A 19658-nucleotide genomic window follows, 5' to 3' on the forward strand; every position below is an offset into this window, starting at 1 on the left:
GCTTCTTTTAATTTATTTAGCTACAGTAGGCAACGTGGAGGGTGGGGACTCTTTTGTGTCACGCCTTCTCTATGAATGTGCCTTGCAATGCCACAGGTATGTAAGGTTAGTGCACTATTCAAAACATGTAGAATAGCCTTTTATACTTGGTTTTAACATACTGTGTGAACTGGAATAAATGATCATCACTATTTTTCTATTTCAGTACTTTAAGTATTTATTTCCGTACCTTTAAAAAGGAGTGAACCATCAACTTTTCCAGCATTAAATGGAGTAGTTGAAAGTGTGCTAGCTAACTCAAGTAGTCACTAAGAGGCATCATGTCAAGGTTGAAAAACAGGAAATGCTTCTAGGAGAAGTTGGATCATGACAATTCAGATGAAGACGTTTGCAATGGATTGACTGGTGCTGGAGTTGAATAGGAAATTATAAAACACTCGCCACCTGAATGGAGGTAAGTTCTCTGGCTAAACAATATATATATATATATATATATATATATATATGGGATGATATTTCATGGCTCTACTTGACATGTGCAATGAAAGTAAAAGGCGATTCTATATATTATATGTAGTGTTTAAAAACTTTTATTTGTTAAACCTTTGTTTGAATGCAACTGACAATTTTCATCTGAATACTTATTTTGAAGGCCCAACATTGGGGGGGGGGGGGGGGGGGGGGAATCATCATAATTAGCTCACGATTGGCAATCCTTCAATGAACCACAAGCGGCCACGTGCTGTATTCTGATAAGCGTTACGATAGCAGCAACACAATGCTGTAAAATGTGACAGTGCTGGCAAGTGTTGTCTTACAACTTCTTTCATGAATATATTAGTAACGTCATCACAAATTAGTTGTTTACACCTAATATAATAATCTAATTATCATAAGGGGACAGATCAGCGATATTTGTGAATATCACCCCTCTATCTAGAGAAGCGTATGCCAGTTGCTGTTTTCCCTTGCATCACTACAATATCTTGTTGTGGCCAGGTTATTTTGGTAAATAGCCTTTCAGTCTAAAAGCAATCATGTGCATTTGTCAGAGATTTTTTTTTTTTTTTTTTTTTGTGAAATTTGAACTTGCCCAGTCAGGCCATCATCTGAACGTACAGGAGGTAGTGGACGGAGCCAATTGTGTCCTGGGCACGGCCCACTGTTAATGAAGGACTTTGTATTATTGAATTGGCTATATGCTGCCTTGGTAGTCCTTGTGGCACACAGGTGCAAAATGGAAATTATTTTCACCCCATAAGATAGCAATCACAGCCCAACAGGTTTTGAATCACTGTTCCACAGGTTAACCTGGGTTTCCTGATGATCTACTTTTCCAAAAAAAAGGTAGGATTTTCCTTTTCTATTTTTTTTTTAAACCTTGTATAACAATACATTGTTATAAATTATACAACCACTACTGTATTACGAATAGGCATATTACAAAAATGAGCTGCCAGTCGGAAAGTTAACAATAAATTAAATGGATTTATTGCCTAATGATGGATACCACACTGAAAAAAAATAACTGGTGGATTTATTGATAAAATCATTGCAACAATTTGCACTTACTTTTATTAAATACATTTTACTGCTTGTGAACTGAACTGAGTATTGCAAGCAGTAAAATTTACTCCATAAAAGTAATTTTACTGCTTGTGAACTGAACTTAATATTGCAAGCAGAAAATGTACTTAATAAAAGTAAGTTTTCTAGCTTTGCACTTACTTTTATTAAGTAAATTTTACTGCTTGTGAACAGAACTTAATAGTGCAAGCAGAAAATGTACTTAATAAGAGTCAGTTCACTTACTTTGCATTTACTTTTAGTAAGTAAACTTATCTGCTTTTGAACTGAATTTAAGATTGCAAGCGGTAAAATTTACTTAAGAAAAGTAAGTGCAAATTGTTACAATGATTTTTATCAAGTAAATCCACCAGTTATTTTTTTCAGTGTTCACTGCTTGCAATATTAAGTTCAGTTCACAAGCAGTAAAATTTGCTTAATAAAAAAGTGCAAGTTCTTATAAGGATTTTATCAATAAATACACGTTATTTTTTTTCACTGTGGTATCCATCATGAGGCAATCAATCCATTTAATTCATTGTTTACTTTACCATTGTCAGCTCATTTTTGTAAAATGCCTATTCGTTATGCAGTAGTGCATGTATAATTCATAACAATTTATTCTTTTACAAGGTTAAAAAAATAGAAAAGAAAAATCCTTTTATTAATTAAATTTTACTGCTTGTGATTTGAAGTTAATATTTCTTGCAGTAAAATAATAATAAAAGTGCAAATTGTTACAGTGATTTTATCATGTAAATACACCAGTTGTTTTTTTCAGTGCATAATGATGTTACTACCGTAAATCATGAGTCACCTCACTGAAACCAGAGGTCTAGTGTGATACCAGAGAGCTAGTGAGAGGCAGTGAGGTCGTGTGAGGCAACATGTTGCCACAGGAGATGCAGACTGCCAGAAAATGTGGAGGGCACTAGCTCACTGCTGATCGATCTCGTAAATGTCTAAAATGTTAGAAAAAGAATACACACTTAAATGCTTTATTTCAAACACAAAATGAAAGATAAAAGCATGCAAAAGATAACCAAATAAATAGATGACAGCACAGCTATAAAAAAATCAAGATTTTTATCTTTGTCTGTTGCAAAGAAGCATTTCTGCACTATACGGTGGTATGAAAAAGTATCTCAACCTTTTGGAATTTCACACATTTCTGCTTACAATCACCATCAAATGTGATCTGATCTTTGTCAAAATCACACAGATGAAAAAACAGTGTCTGCCTTAACTAAAACCACCAAAACATTTATAAGTGTTCATATTTTGATGAGGATAGTATGCAAGCAATGACAGAAGGGAGAAAATAAGTAAGTGAACAAGGTTTCAGTGTAACAGTTTTCCTCTTGAGTCTACACAAGGTCTATGACTATATGGAGTAAGGCATGTAGGTTGGGGGTATTCAGATAACATTTTACACCAAGTATTATAATGATTTGCCTACACTTGTTGCTTCCTGTCGTTAAAGTACAGGTTTTTTTTGTGTTTTTGTTTCTGTTTATATACAGGTTTTAGAGGAACCCACTATTTGGCAAAAAGCCTGGGTATATTACCAGAAAGGTCTGGAAAATGGAGGTATGCCTTCACTATCGTTTCCTTTTAGCAAAAAAAACACTGCATTTGTTAGCTATTTTGTTGATTGGCCCCTTCTATGTCTGATTTAGATAAAAGGATAGAAAACTGGCTGCTGGTCTACTCCCCTGTCCCTGTCTGCTGTATCATTATGTGCTACCTGGTCATTGTTTGGGCCGGGCCAAAGTTCATGGCAAAGAAGGAGCCGATCAACCTCAAAATTGTCTTGATTCTTTACAATTTCACAATGGTCTGCCTGTCTGCCTACATGTTTTATGAGGTAACGTATAACTTTAATTATCCATTTATTATTGACTCTCAACAAAAATGGAAGCATCTGCAAATCAAGACTAAAGTCCCCTCTAAAAGTACTGGAAACTATTGTGTCCATTCCTTTATTTTTACTGTAGACTAAAGTTTTGCTTGATATTAAGAAATAAATAACCTTCATTATGCAGGTACGGTATTTATATGTGGGATATAAATTACCTATTAAAAAATATGTTATCTTTGGCCTCCTCTTATACCCCAACCAATCAGAGACACAAAGGTCGTGGGGAAAGTAGTAACTGACAGGCAATGAGACGATTGAGACAGAAGGAGGCGGTAATGCTCCAGTATGTTGGCTGACAAACGCAGCAAAACTCAAGATGTTTTTCAACAGCTGAGGATAGCACTGGCAAACAGAAGGAGAACAAAGAATTAACAAAAGCTCTAAAAAAAAATAAAAAAATGTTGAATTACAAAAAAAGTAATTTGACAGATCCTGAGCCAAAACATGGGTGAACATTCTGTAGTGGCCCTTCCTCTGTTCGTATCCATGTTATTCTGTAGGGATGCAGATCCTGATTATTTAAGTAATCAATAAATCTATTAATTGGTTAATTCGAATAATCGAGAAATCGGATTAGGAACGTTTAATGTGTTGTAGAATAAATGTTAGGAAATGTAAAAAAAAGGCTGGCTTAATAAAATCCCTAAGTGTTTTTTAAAACTATGCAGAATTGCACTTTCATTTTACAAGAGTAATAAATGAATTTTAAAATAAATTAGAAAACTTGAACTTAGCCTCAAACAGAATAAAAACATAAATAAATGAGGATCCAAGTACAACAAAAGAACAGTCGGCTAGCTTTTTTAGCATAAGTCTGCTAGCTTAAATGCTGTAAAATGCTAACATTTTTTTTTTCAATGCTCTTAACAAATCGTAAAACACATATTCCCACAAAAACTGCTAAATATACCGCTAAACTAAATTATGAATGCATAAACAATCATATTAGCTCAAACAAAAATTTACAACCTTATGTTGGTCGTAACAGGGAGCAGCTGATCCAGCCATGTTAGATGAGTTATGTCATATTCACTGTTGTCATTACAGGACAATGTGTCCACCCAAATAAATAAAACTTAATGCAAACTCTTTAAAAACAACCATTACAACATCACTCTAATTAAACGAATCCTCGAAGCAGCAACATTTGATTCAAAGCTTTTTCTAATCCAATTGCTTGAGTTGATCGATTGTTATAGCACTATTATACTGTACATCATATCATACAGCAGGGGTGTCCAAACTGGTCCTCACAAAGATCCAGTTTTGTAAAGATCCAGCACAGACAGATTAAGCAATGAGGTTTCTCCTGAAACAAGCAGCACTTGACTGTTATCAACTGATTACACTGTCACGTGGCATACATATTGTCATTTTACCAGGGTTCCATTTCATCTTATAATGCTCAATATTTTACAAAAACATTTGCTTTAATATTACTTTTTCTCAATTGCTTTAGTACGTTTCTCAGATGAGACTTGAAATTCTCAAAACGACTTGTTAATTCCTCACAACATTGTATCACTAGTGCCCACCATGAAAAAAAAAAACAGTTTCTAATTTCTTTGAACAAGCTGCAGATGTTTTCGTACATCTATGCAAATGATTAGTAAAACTCACTACTATTTACGACATTATCAGCTGCATTTTGATGGTCGAAATGGCTTATTTAGTCATTAGCTCATTGCATCAGTCTTTACATGCAAAATGGGCAAACGTATTGTCAGAATATGTCAACATGTGTGTGCTTATTTCTAAGCATTTTAGTTACAGTGGGGCAAATAAGTATTTAGTCAACCACTAATTGTGCAAGTTCTTCCACTTGAAAATATTAGTAAGGCCTGTAATTGTCAACATGGGTAAACCTCAACCATGAGAGACAGAATGTGTGAAAAAAAAAATCACATTGTTTGATTTTTAAAGAATTTATTTGCAAATCATGGTGGAAAATAAGTATTTGGTCAATACCAAAAGTTCATCTCAATACTTTGTTATGTACCCTTTGTTGGCAATAACGGAGGCCAAATGTTTTCTGTAACTCTTCACAAGCTTTTCACACTCTGTTGCTGGTATTTTGACCCATTCCTCCATGCAGATCTCCTCTAGAGCAGTGATGTTTTGGGGTTGTCTTTGGGCAACACGGACTTTCAACTCCCTCCACAGATTTTCTATGGGGTTGAGATTTGGAGACTGGCCAGACTACTCCAGGACCTTGAAATGCTTCTTACGAAGCCACTTCTTTGTTGCCCTGGCTGTGTGTTTGGGATCATTGTCATGCCGAAAGACCCATTCACGTCTCATCTTCAATGCCCTTGCTGATGGAAGGAGATTTTCACTCAAAATCTCTCCATACATGGCCCCATTCATTCTTCCTTTACACAGATCAGTCGTCTTGGTCCCTTTGCAGAAAAACAGCCCCAAAGCATGATGTTTCCTTGCATCCAAATGCTTCACAGTGGGTATGGTGTTCTTTGGATGCAATTCAGTATTCTTTCTCCTCCAAACACGAGAACCTGTGTTTCTACCAAAAAGTTCTATTTTGGTTTCATCTGACCATAACACATCCTCTTCTGGATCATCCAAATGCTCTCTAGTGAACTGTAGACGGGCCTGGACGTGTGCTTTCTTCAGGAGGGGGACACGTCTGGCAGTGCAGGATTTGAGTCCCTGGCGGCACATTCTGTTACTGATAGTAGCCTTTGTTACTGTGGTCCCAGCTCTCTGTAGGTCATTCACTAGGTCCCCCCGTGTGGTTCTGGGATTTTTGCTCACCGTTCTTGTTATCATTTTGATGCCACGGGGTGAGATCTTGCATGGAGCCCCAGATCAAGGGAGATTATCAGTGGTCTTGTATGTCTTCCATTTTCTAATAATTGCTCCCACAGTTGATTTCTTTACACCAAGCGTTTTACCTATTGCAGACTCAGTCTTCCCAGCCTGGTGTAAGGTCTACAATTTTGTCTCTGGTGTCCTTCGACAACTCTTTGGTCTTGGCCATCGTGGAGTTTGGAGTGTGACTGACTGAGATTGTGGACAGGTGTCTTTTATACCGATAATGAGTTAAAACAGGTGCCATTAATACAGTTAACAAGTGGAGCCTCGTTAGACCTCGTTAGAAGAAGTTAGACCTCTTTGACAGCCAGAAATCTTGCTTGTTTGTAGGTGACCAAAAACTTATTTTCCACTCTAGTTTGGAAATAAATATTAAATTCTTTAAAAATCAAACAATGTGATTTTCAGTTTTTTTTTTCACATTCTGTCTCTCATGGTTGAGGTATACCCATGTTGACAATTACAGGCCTCTAATCTTTTCAAGTAGCAGAACTTGAACAATTGGTGGTTGACTAAATACTTATTTGCCCCACAGTACATATTTTACCTGTCAAAATTTGTAATAGTTTAGGACAATGTGAGGTTCCACCATGCCAAAATTATGAGGGAATGGTTTGCAACCCATAGAATTTTTCTCCACATGGAGATGGTAGGTGTATAATTGCCAGCCTCACACTCAGATGACTCTCCTGGATGCCATGAATGCAGCTTTTAGTGACATCACAGCAGACCCCAGCAGAGGTTGGATAAGACATGCAAGAAGACTCTTTCCTTGCTGTATAGCAAGAGAGGACACACGTTGTATTGTGGATGAAAATTTGTTGCCCAACAGGGAGGAACGTCAAGATGTGTAGAAAGAATGGGGGGGAAATTCCGACAGCACTTGAAGTTTAGTTGTGCCGATTGTCTTATGTTCACGTTTCCGTTTATTTCTTTGTGATACTCAGTGCTTTCTTTTGCTCTCTGTATCGCAGTGACATGGTCTGTCAAGACACTGTACTGTAAAAACGGTAAAAGTGTAAACTGACTCTTGTCCTGTCCCTTGCAATCAATCTCCCACACAAAAAGGTCTAACTTGCAATTTTCATGAAAACTTAGGTAAACCATCTTCAGCATCAGAACTCTTATAAACTGAGAGCATGACAAAGCAATATGACTGTCTTGTCTGCACACAATGAAACAAGTACTTGTCATTCTGATAGCACTGACATGTTCAGTGACACAGAAATTGGCTTTTGAGCGAAAGACTAAAAATATTGCACAAAAAAACTGTCTTTTGTAGGTAAACCGTGTTGTTTTTGTACCTGTGCGACGTGTTTTGAGAAATACACAAACTGTTTTGAGAATTTCAATTCTGATCTGAGAAACGTACTAAAGCAATTGAGAAAAACTGTAATGGTCAGTGTTCTTTCATAATGTGAGATGTGGGTTGTAACGCAAGTTCTGTCTTCGCAGTTTACAGCAGCTTCCTGGTTGGCTAGTTATAGTCTACTGTGCCAGCCAGTCGACTACAGCAACAGTCAACTGGCCATGAGGGTAATACTCTGCTCAAAATAGCGCAAACTTCCCGTTCATCACCCAATTTTATGTGCCTTATTGTTTAAAAAAAAAATTAAAATCGTACAATACTAATTAGGTTACATGTGCCTGATAATGTTTTACAGATGGCTAGTGTGTGCTGGCTGTTTTACATCTCCAAATATGTAGAGTTCAGTGACACAGTGAGTGTGAACCGATAATTCAAATGCATTGACCACAATTAAACGAAAGGAGCCTTTTTGAGCATTTATTTATGCACCTGTCTAATTGTCTATGTTGCTAAATTAGATGTTTTTCATACTGAGGAAAAAGAACAGCCAGCTGACCTTCCTGCATGTCTACCATCACAGTACCATTATTTTGAACTGTTGGCTGGGATTAAAATACACGCCAGGTGGCCAGTGTGAGTAAATGTAAACACAAAGCTGTCATAACATAGTGTGTTTGGTTGTGCTTATCGAGTTATATTTGCTCAAAGCTTTCATGACTGGCCTGCTCAACTCCCTGGTTCATGTGGCAATGTATCTCTACTATGGTCTCGCTGCATTTGGACCACGAATGACCAAATATCTCTGGTGGAAACACTATCTCACAACACTACAGCTGGTAAGCATCCATATCCCCGTCTATTGTATGCTTTATAATTTCTGATTTCTACTTCACTTTTATTTTCATGTTGTCACCCTTGTGTATAACATTGACTTATTCAGGCCAGTTTTAACATTTTGACCTGATAAAAATGTTAAATGGTAAAATTAGATGATTTACATTATGAAGATGACAAAAGTTTTATAATTTGATCTACCATTCATTTTATGCCAAAATGCTTCACCCATCCATCACACATCCATTCAATGATGCAATTTGGAGTTTAGGGTCTTACCCAGGGAGATTTTGACAATGAGCAGTCAGAGCCGGGATCAAACCACTGACTTTATATATTAGAAATAAATTAAAGAGTTACTTCTGAGTAGCGTGTGTATCATTATTTAAAAATGTTATTCAATTTGTAAATAATTACTCAGAATTAATGACAAAGTAAAACTATAAATAGGCTGAACTTTACGGATGTAACTCTTTAAACAAAATATATGATTCAGAAGGGTGCAGATAGTTACCCAGAAAATTGTTACCCAGCTGGTCATTGTTTTAGTTGTCATAGTTGAAGCTCTGTTCCTCCACCAAGTCCTGGACCATCGGTTTTTTTGTTTGTTTCTTTCATTTTTAATGCTGAGATGGTGTTTTTTTCCCTATGCATGGGTATAGGTCAATATTGGAGCTGTTGCCCTTATTTGACAATAATTATCACGACCTCATCTGTGCCACGCAAATAGTTTTCATCGACAATTGGCTGCACACTTTCATGACCTAATGCTGTGCTTGCATGCTTGTGTGTGTTCTTACATGTGGATTGCAGTTTTATTTTTGGCTTTATGGGGCATTTATGAAGTGCATTGGATGGTGCACATGTTTTGGATGTGTCACAGAGGAGCGGCATGGAGGACTCAAATGCAGGGAAACGGGGAGGCGAGGCAGGGTGGCGGTGAACTCAAAATGCTTTACTAATAGTCAAACAAAATAACAAAGTTCAAACAAAAGACTAGGAGATCAAACGAAAATGTATCAAAACTTACTTCTCAGAGATATCTGAAAACAAACAAATGCAAACAAAAACAATAAAAAATTGGACAAGACTCATGGATAGACAAAGACCTAACAAGAACACACAGCATATGGGGAACTTAAATACATACATGGGGTAACGAGACAATGAGACACAGGTGGTTGATATAAGAGACAGCGGATTGGTCAAGACAAAAGGAGCAGGCAACAACAGGTGAAATCAAAGGGTAATCACATGGACAAGAAACACGAGGGCAAAATCATAACAAAACAGCACAAAGCATGAGTGGATGTCTCCAATTTTATCAATCAATTGCTAAAAATGCTTTAAAATTGCTAAAAACAAAACAAAACAAAAAAAGACTGAATTAGTTCTGTTTTTATTATTACAGGTAGTCCCCGGGTTAAGAACGAGTTACCGTGGGGCAAATACGTTTTTAGCCAACCACCAATTGTGCGAGTTCTCCTACATGAAAAGATTAGAGAGCGCTGTAATTGTCAACATGGGTAAACCTCAACCATGAGAGACAGAATGTGGAAAAAAAATAGAAAATCACATTGTTTGATTTTTAAAGAATTTATTTGCAAATCATGATGGAAAATAAGTATTTGGTCAATACCAAAAGTTAATCTCAATACTTTGTTATGTACCCTTTGTTGGCAATAACAGAGGCCAAACATTTTCTGTAACTCTTCACAAGCTTTTCACACACTGTTGCTGGTATTTTGGCCATTCCTCCATGCAGATCTCCTCTAGGGCAGTGATGTTCTGGGGCTGTCGTTGGGCAACACGGACTTTCAACTCCCTCCACAGATTTTCTATGGGGTTGAGATCTGGAGACTGGCTAGGCCACTCCAAGACCTTGAAATGCTTTTTACGAAGCCACTCCTTTGTTGCCCTGGCTGTGTGTTTGGGATCATTGTCATGCTGAAAGACCCATTCACGTCTCATCTTCAATGCCCTTGCTGATGGAAGGAGATTTTCACTGAAAATCTCTCCATACATGGCCCCATTAATTCTTTCCTTTACACAAATCAGTCGTCCTGGTCCCTTTGCAGAAAAACAGCCCCAAAGCATGATGTTTCCACCCCATGCTTCACAGTGGGTATGGTGTTCTTCGGATGCAATTCAGTATTCTTTCTCCTCCAAACGTGAGAACCTGTGTTTCTACGAAAATGTTCTACTTTGGTTTCATCTGACCATAACACATTCTCCCAGTCCTCTTCTGGATCATCCAAATGCTCTCTAGCGAACGGCAGATGGGCTTGGACATGTACTTTCTTCAGCAGGGGGACACGTCTGGCAGTGCAGGATTTGAGTCCCTGGCGGCGCATTGAGTTACTGATAGTAGCCTTTGTTACTGTGGTCCCAGCTCTCTGTAGGCCATTCACTAGGTCCCCACGTGTGGTTCTGGGATTTTTGCTCACCGTTCTTGTTATAATTTTGACGCCATTTTGCTCCCACAGTTGATTTCTTTACACCAAGCGTAATTGCTCCCATAGTTGATTTCTTTACACCAAGCGTTTCACCTGTTGCAGACTCAGTCTTCCCAGCCTGGTGTAAGGTCTAGAATTTTGTCTCTGGTGTCCTTCGACAGCTCTTTGGTCTTGGCCATAGTGGAGTTTGGAGTGTGACTGACTGAGATTGTGGACAGGTGTCTTTTATACCGATAATGAGTTAAAACAGCTGCCATTAATACAGGTAACAAGTGGAGCCGCGTTAGACCTCGTTGGAAGAAGTTAGACCTCTTTGACAGCCACAAATCTTGCTTGTTTGTAGGTGACCAAATACTTATTTTCCACTCTAATTTGGGAAATAAATTCTTTAAAAATCAAACAATGTGATTTTCTGTTTTTTTTTTTTTCCCACATTCTGTCTCTCATGGTTGAGGTTTACCCATGTTGACAATTACAGGCCTCTCTAATCTTTTCAAGTAGGAGAACTTGCATAATTGGTGGTTGACCAAATACTTATTTGCCCCACTGTATATTACTTCTACCTGGTAACAGGAAAGCAACGCTCGAAACTAAGAGAAAATAGTCCTAGTGCAACAAAGGAAAGCCGACCGCACATATACTGAAGTATAAAGAAATACCATCTATGCATAGCAACTGCTGTGGATATGAACCATTTAAATTGATTAGACCCAATAAATTGAGAGTTGGCGAATGAGACACTGTTACGCGACAAAAAAAATAAAAAAATTAAAACGACGAAAAAAACAGACACGCGTCGTAAAGTCAAAATTATGTAAGTAGGGTACGTCGTAACCCGGGGAATACCTGTACTGTACTCTGAAAGCCATATTAGCGCAATGAGTCATAGACCGTAGTCAGCTCATATTTTAACAATGGCAGCTGTGTCTTGATTGTGACTCTCCCCAAAGTTATTTTGGTAGGTGCACTTGGCTCCCATATTATTCAACCCGGCAGCTTCATGTTGGGTTACGTAGGTATAAATTTCTGAAGCAATTTTTTATGTACTAAAGCATTGGTTAAATCTGTGTTATGTTGCAGCATGTTGTACACAGTTCCAGTAACTACGTTTCAAATGTTTAATGATACGTTTGACGTGTTGTCCTAATTGTTGAGTTGTGAGTGTATTTTATTATTTTATTCACTAGTTCATTCCAGTTTATGTTTCATTGATGCACTGAAAGGAAAGTTGTACTCTTCTTGCTCATTTTTGTTTTGCGAATTGCCCCCATGAGCCTCCATACAACTAAAATCACTATTGGATTCAACCAGAAATTTACAACTGCATTCACGCAGGCTCCCTGGATTATGGTTTAAAATGTAATGACTCTCAATTGCCAAATTAAAACAATGATGGAAAAAATGATTTGAATAAATACCAATGCAAATACTGAATGTTTAATTCATTTATTGATTCGAATGAATAACTTACACAAAATTACATTGGCTCGTTAACCAGAGTGCTAATGCAAATCAGCAAACCTACGGTATATCTGATATGACTCACTGTTCCAAACCTCTGCAATTCCATCAGTAGTTAAATGGGTCCTTCAGGAATTGGAAGACATTTTGTTTTCAAAATTCTTGAAGACTAAACCTTCACTTTTATGATTTTCGGCTTCATATCCATCAATAATAGATAACAAAGTATCAAAGGTTTGATTAGTTCGTTTTATGACAGGGTTGCATGAGGTGACACTAAAGTGACATTAAATCAAGGTCAACTACATATGTAATAAAAAAAAAATAGTACAAAGGATGTACACTTGTGGTCAAAAGTTTACATACACTTGTGAAGAACATAATGTCATGGCTCTCTTGAGTTTCCAGTTATTTCTACAACTCTGATTTTTCTCCGATAGAGTGATTGGAACAGATACTTTTTTGTCACAAAAAAACATTCATGAAGTTTGGTTCTTTTATGACTTTATTAAGGGTTAACAGAAAAATTGATCTAATCTGCTGGGTCAAAAATATACATACATGGATCTGAAAAAGCGAATCATTGACTTGAATAAGTCAGGAAAGTCACTTGGAGCCATTTCAAAGCAGCTGCAGGTCCCAAGAGCAACAGTGCAAACAAATTTTTGTAAGTATAATATGCATGGCACTGTTTTGTCACTGCCACGATCAGGGAGAAAACGCAAGCTATCACCTGCTGCTGAGAGAAAATTGGTCAGGAGGGTGAAGATTCAACCTAGAATCACCAAAAAGCAGATCTGCCAAGAATTAGAAGCTGCTGGAACACAGGTGTCAGTGTCCACAGTCAAGCGTGTTTTGCATCTCCATGGACTGAGAGGCTGCCGTGCAAGAAGGAAGCCCTTGCTCCAAAAGCGGCACCTTAAGGCTCGACTGAAGTTTGCTGCTGATCACATGGACAAAGATAGGACCTTCTGGAGGAAGGTTCTGTGGTCAGATGAAACAAAAATTGAGCTGTTTGGCCACAATGCCCAGCAATATGTTTGGAGGAGAAAAGGTGAGGCCTTTAACCCCAAGTACACCATGCCTACCGTCAAGCACGGTGGTGGTAGTATTATGCTGTGGGGCTGTTTTGCTGCCAATGGAACTGGTGCTTTACAGAGAGTAAATGGGATAATGAAGAAGGAGGATCACCTTCAAATTCTTCAAGATAACCTAACGTCATCAGCCCGAAGATTGGGTCTTGGGCGCAGTTGGGTGTTCCAACAGGACAATGACCCCAAACACACATCAAAAGTGGTAATGGAATGGCTAAATCAGGCTCGAATTAAGGTTTTCGAATGGCCTTCCCAAAGTCCTGACTTAAACCCCATTGAGAACTTGTGGACAATGCTGAAGAAACAAGTCCATGTCAGAAAGCCATCAAATTTAACTGAACTGCACCAATTCTGTCAAGAGGAGCGGTCAAAGATTCAATCAGAAGCTTGCCAGAAGCTTGTGGATGGCTACCAAAAGCACCTAATTGAAGTGAAAATGGCCAAGAGACATGTTACCAAATATTAGCGCTGCTGTATGTATATTTTTGACCCAGCAGATTTGATCACTTTTTTCTGTTCACCCATAATAAAGTCATAAAAGAACCAAACTTCATGAATGTTTTTTGTGACAAAGAAGTATCTGTTCCAATCACTCTATCAGAGAAAAATCAGAGTTGTAGAAATAACTGGAAACTCAAGAGAGCCATGACATTATGTTCTTCACAAGTGTATGTAAACTTTTGACCACAACTGTACATTTGACTTGCCCATTCTTTTATAAAACTATTTGATGACGTCAGGTCAATTATACAGTACTATGCGATATGATATGATGAAACAAAACAAAACCGAATACACTTCATGTGAAGGCCACGATTGCACCAACATTACCTAACGAATATTTTCAACCTAACAGTAAGAATTTCCTGTAATTTTTTTTTTTTTTTTTTTTTGTGATTACAAAGAAAACAGCAACAACCTTACTGGATTTTAGTTATGAATTTGTTTGCAATCTCACACACGTCCCCTGTTTTCTCAATCTCTTTACAGCTTCAGTTTTTCCTGATAACCATTCATACAGTTTACAACTTGTTTGCTGACTGTGACTACCCTGACGCCTTGAACTTGATTGTGTCTATCTACGCTCTCAGCCTCATCGCACTCTTCACTCATTTTTACTACCACAGCTACCTCAAGCCAAAGACCTATGAGCAAAAAAAATGTGTGAAAAAGGTGTGAGAAAAGAAATTGTATTCGTATTTGTGCAAAGGACAGCCTTAGGGAGAGGGACTTGTGATTAGTTAAATTTGAAAGCCATGTTAAGGTGTTTTTATGATATGTTGGTTCAAATTATTGGTAACACTTTGTAATAACTATCCGTTTCACTAGTTAATAGATCATTAGTAAAGTGTTGATAAATGATTTATTGTTGATTTGTGTAGTATTTCTTTATTATTGTGTAGTATTTCTATTTCAATATGGTTGACCCCATTCTAAATGCCCATGCTAGTTGATGGATCTTAATAAAACTATATACACTTTATGTTGAAGGTCATAAGTTTTATTGGTTAAATATACAAAGAAAAGTACAAATATTTGTTGGTTCTATGACAGATTTTCATAAATGTGCAACATGAGCGCTACCTGCAAAATGCCTTATCAAAATGCCTTTTCTTTTGAAGTGAACGGCATTTCTTAACCTGAAAAGATAGAAATGTCAAACGTTACACACAAAAACATGAAACGTTTCTACACAAACTGTGTTTCAGGTTAAGAACACCCTGTAAATGCTTAACAAACTGTTAACAAATTCTTCACAAATCAACAATAAATGAGTTATCAGCAGTTTACTTATGATCTATTAACTAGTAAAACGGATAGTTATTATAAAGTGTTACCAAAATATTTTTTGGCATGTCTAAAAAAAATAATCCATACAAAGGACAATACTTTTTATAGTGCATATTATTGTTGCCTCATTCATTGGTGAATCACATAACTCTATATCCAAAATCAACAACTTTATTCAGAAGCTAGAAGCCAAGCTAATAAATATCTGTGCGAAGCATCAACTGAACTTTTTTGTATTATAACTTTGAAAGATACTGTTTAAACCGTGATTAAATTAAAAAATATATATGTATTAACATTTCAAATTACTTCAGTGTTTGGAGTTTGAGGTAATTAGTATCCATCCTCAACATTTTTTTCAACGTTTACAATAATACAAAATGTACTGATGAGAACCTGGCAACTGAGGACGCTCTTGATAACATACCTGAACATTCAGTACATAATTACCGTATTGGCCTGAATATAAGACGGCCCCCTCTTTTTCAAGACTCAAGTTTGAAAAAATACCTTTTGAACACACATGCAATGAAGTAATGACTAAATGTTGTGAGTTGTGAGACAATTCAATAGAGAACCATGATAATCCCATTTTGCCCATCATGGCAGATGCAGCTGATAATGTAGGAAACAGCAGAGTATTTTACAAAATAATTTGCATGGAAGCACAAAAACATCTGCAACTTGCTCATAGAAATTAGAAACTGTTTTTTTAAAAAAAAAATTATGTGCACCAGTGATACGATGTTGCGAGGAATGAACAAGTAGTTTTGATCATTTCAATTCTGATCTGAGAAACGTACCAAAGCAATTGAGAAAAACTGTAAAAGATAACATCCAAACCAATTATGAGTAGTCGCTAAGATCCCGTAGAGAGCCTGTCGACTGGGATTTAATTATACACCCTTGGTAAAAAGTTTTGAGATGCTTTCTGTCTGATGAAGAGTCTCAAAATTTATGACCACAGGTGTAGTCTGTATCCAAAGCTGCAAATGAAATCAAGCAGAACCGGATTTGAGCATTTACTGGCATCAGAGGCCATCAAAATGTTCAAAACCCAGAGCAGAGCTGTTTGTTTAACGTGATTGACAATAACCAGACTGAAATTTATCTAACGTTTGGCTTCTGTTTAACACTGTTATCAATTGTCTCGTGACTTGTTTATAATATACACAGTATTGTCTTGATGGCTTCAGTTTTGTGATTTAGTTGCTCTTTTTGTATTTTCTAATGGTATGTGTTTTAGTGTAGTTACAGAATTTGGAAGCCAGGCTTACAGTACAGTCTCAAAAGCAGTAATAAAAAATTTTCCTGCAGAGACGTACCACATTTTTCGGACTAAAAGTCGCACCTGAGTATAAGTCGCACCAGCCATAAAATGCCAAACGAAGAGAATAAAACATATATAAGTTGCACCGGAGTATAAGTCGCATTTTGGGGGACATTTACTTGATAAAATCCAACACATTGAACAGATCTATCATCATGAAAGGCAATTTAATATAAAAATACAATAGAGAACAACATGTTGAATAAGTGTACAGTGCATGAACAACGAAATGCGAATATACTGTCCTAACCCTTCAGATAACTATAGCATAAAGAACATGCTAACAAGTTTACCAAACCATCAGTGTCACTCAAAAACACCAAAATAACATGTGAAATGATATCATAATATGTTCATCATTTCACACATAAGTCGCTCCTGAGTATAAGTCGCACCCCCCAGCCAAACTATGAAAAAAACTGCGGCTTATAGTCCGAAAATACGGAAGTTTAAAATGCAGAACAGCAATTAAAGGTAACAGACACCCCGTCCCAAAAAATGTCCACTTGTGACAAATGAGAGGCTGCTATTGACCAACAACTTTAATTAATGGTTTTGTGTGTGTGTGTGTGTGTTCATACTTTTTCATCCCATTGGCGTCCATGCTAGTCGTTGATTAATGTATTCTCTTTACTTCTTTGATATTGTTTCGTGTTTCATGGAAAATAACCTGTTTCACCTTTGAATCGATTTTTTTTTCTCTCTCAGATTTGTCTTGCCCTACTGCTATTAATGCCTGTTCTTGTAAAATCTCTTTGTTCCCCATCTAATAGGAAGTGCCAATGCTTCAACAGGTGCAGCCAAAAGCGATATCTCTTGTTATCCCTTCTTTCGACCTCTCTCGCTCTCTCTCCTCTTTTACACTCTAAGGTACCAACCTATTAAGATAGATGGCTATCCAAAGACAGTGTTGATTTTTTAATTATAAAGGAGTGGGTTTTTTTTGTTTGTTTTTTAATGACCTGCATCATGTATGAAGTGCCATGAGAAGAAATCTCTTGTCATAAGCTGTATATGTTCACTATATAAATAAAATTGAACTGAATTGACTTGATTTTTGTTGGATTTATGAAGTTGTTAACAAAGCAGCTGGTAAAGTCAGAAGATACCCCGTCAATCATTTCTTCTTCTGGCGGTTTGTCCTGTTGGGCGGGGCCTGGCCCACAGGAGTCTGCCTCTTACCTCACGTATTCGTCACTTTTCACTGTAAATATATGACACTTTGACCACTTGTTTTCTTATTCGGGGGCTTCGGGGGTGTTGAAACAGGGTTTTATAGTTATGAACCATCCCATGCCCCCTCGATTTTAATGCATCTTACACTGAGGATGTGGGTATTTGGGGTCAGTGTCTCTTCATGCTCTTCCTGAAGGCTGGTTGCTGACGACTCAGATGGGCTAGAGCAGTGGTCCCCAACCATTTTTACACCATGGACCGGTGTGATGTCGGCCTTTTTTCACGGACTGGCAATGTGTAGCAGAAAATTACAGTAAATATAAAATAACACAACGGGGCTAAAAACGAGCATTAAGTGCATGGAAAATGTAACTCGCAATATGTTGAATCAACTTTTTTTAACAACAGCCTCTTCTAAAACTTGACGGCAAATATCATCGGTCGCAGGCATAATGAGTTCTCACCATTGTCGAGGACATTCGCACATAGATAGCTAATCCAAACAAAACGACCGGAAGTACCCTGTCCATTCACAGCACACATCCAACAACAGCTAACGTTACCGTTTACATTGACTGACGCTGAGCTACTATAGGTGTTAAAACACCCCAGTAATGGTGGCCAACCATTAGAGGGTGACATACACAAATTTCTCCTCGGATTAGTCAACAGAGTAGACAGACATTTTAATGTGTCAAGAGGCACAGGCCAGATTGTGGTCATTAACAAATTATTTATTATTTCTCTGGGGCCTGGTAGCAAATGCGCCATGGACCGATACCGGTCCCCGGCCCGGTGGTTGGGGATCCCTGGGCTAGGGGACCACCCTACGTCCTGGGGGTCCTGGGTGTCCCACCCGCTAAGACTGCAGGTGGTGTGCCGTGGTTGAGGTTTTACTTTCTGCCCAACTAACACATGCCACAGTGGATACACGAAACACTAGGTGCAACCAGGCTAATTCAGGTGAATAAAATTATTGGTGCCAGGATTGACGATCAGATAGTTGTCGACTCGTCAATGCTCACAGTTGATTTGTCCAAATAATGGGTCCTCAACTTCACATTCCTGGATTTGTTTGTGCACTCACCTTGCCCTACCACGCCCCTATCTGACCTATCTTCCCTCCTCTTATTTTTGTTTGCTTGGTGCCCTCCCCTAACCTCACATGGTGTCCTCTGGTAAATAGTCAGATCGCAATAGCACTGCTATGTATAAGAAGAAGCACACAGATTTCCGCTGCTTTCTCAGAATAAACGAAACAACCCCAAAAAATGTGCCTTCTAAACAGTGTTGTTAATCTTACTGAAAAAAAGTAATTAATTATAGTTACAAATTACTCCTCCCAAAAAGTAATTGCGTTAGTAACTCAATTACCTGAATGTAAGAGTAATTAGTTACTTGGCAAAGTAATTGGTGATAATTACTTTTTTTTTTCCCTCAAAAAAAAAACAACAAAAAAAAACTTTGGCCACACTATGTGAAGTTTTTTGGTACAATTGGCCCGAGCCCAATTCTTTACCCTAATTTACTCTTTACCCTGAATCAACTGTTAAAAGTTGTTAGAATTGCTCCCATTATTGCATTTGTTCCCTTCTCTCTACTTTCGACATATGAAAGTTTTAAAACTGTTTCATCATTTAAAGATAGATTCAAGTCAAGATTTTGCCGATTTAGAAGTATTTTATATAAAAAGTTACTTAGGTTCGCTAGGAAGGTTCTCTACGACAGAGCCGTCCTAAAAAGTCTACTGCTTCAAGATGGTGGCTGTCTACTAACGCATTTAGTGCCATGTCTGTCATTTTGCATCTAGTTATATCTATATACAGTACATGTGATATCTACCATGTCTACCATATCTACCATAACATGCGGGCGTAGTTTGTAGGAT

At 37.5% G+C, this 19658-nt stretch overlaps 1 protein-coding gene across 1 annotated transcript; it reads left to right on the forward strand.

The window, feature by feature from the left end:
• The first annotated feature begins 99 nt into the window (after positions 1 to 99).
• Positions 100 to 15735, forward strand: elovl8a (ELOVL fatty acid elongase 8a). Its single transcript, XM_057858480.1, has 8 exons — positions 100 to 454; positions 3090 to 3156; positions 3246 to 3433; positions 7775 to 7855; positions 7984 to 8040; positions 8147 to 8261; positions 8337 to 8464; positions 14464 to 15735. The coding sequence occupies exons 1-8, from the start codon at positions 449 to 451 to the stop codon at positions 14650 to 14652; spliced, it is 831 nt and encodes a 276-aa protein (XP_057714463.1). The 5' UTR covers positions 100 to 448; the 3' UTR covers positions 14653 to 15735.
• Positions 15736 to 19658: the final 3923 nt, after the last annotated feature.

This window comes from Corythoichthys intestinalis, chromosome 14 (assembly GCF_030265065.1).
Source record: "Corythoichthys intestinalis isolate RoL2023-P3 chromosome 14, ASM3026506v1, whole genome shotgun sequence".
In the NCBI taxonomy this organism is placed as follows: domain Eukaryota; kingdom Metazoa; phylum Chordata; class Actinopteri; order Syngnathiformes; family Syngnathidae; genus Corythoichthys; species Corythoichthys intestinalis.

Coding starts and splice junctions, on each gene's coding strand:
- elovl8a (XM_057858480.1), top strand. Junction 7,856..7,983: donor ACAGTCAACTGGCCATGAGG/GTAATACTCTGC, acceptor AATGTTTTACAG/ATGGCTAGTGTGTGCTGGCT. Junction 8,262..8,336: donor ATACACGCCAGGTGGCCAGT/GTGAGTAAATGT, acceptor ATTTGCTCAAAG/CTTTCATGACTGGCCTGCTC.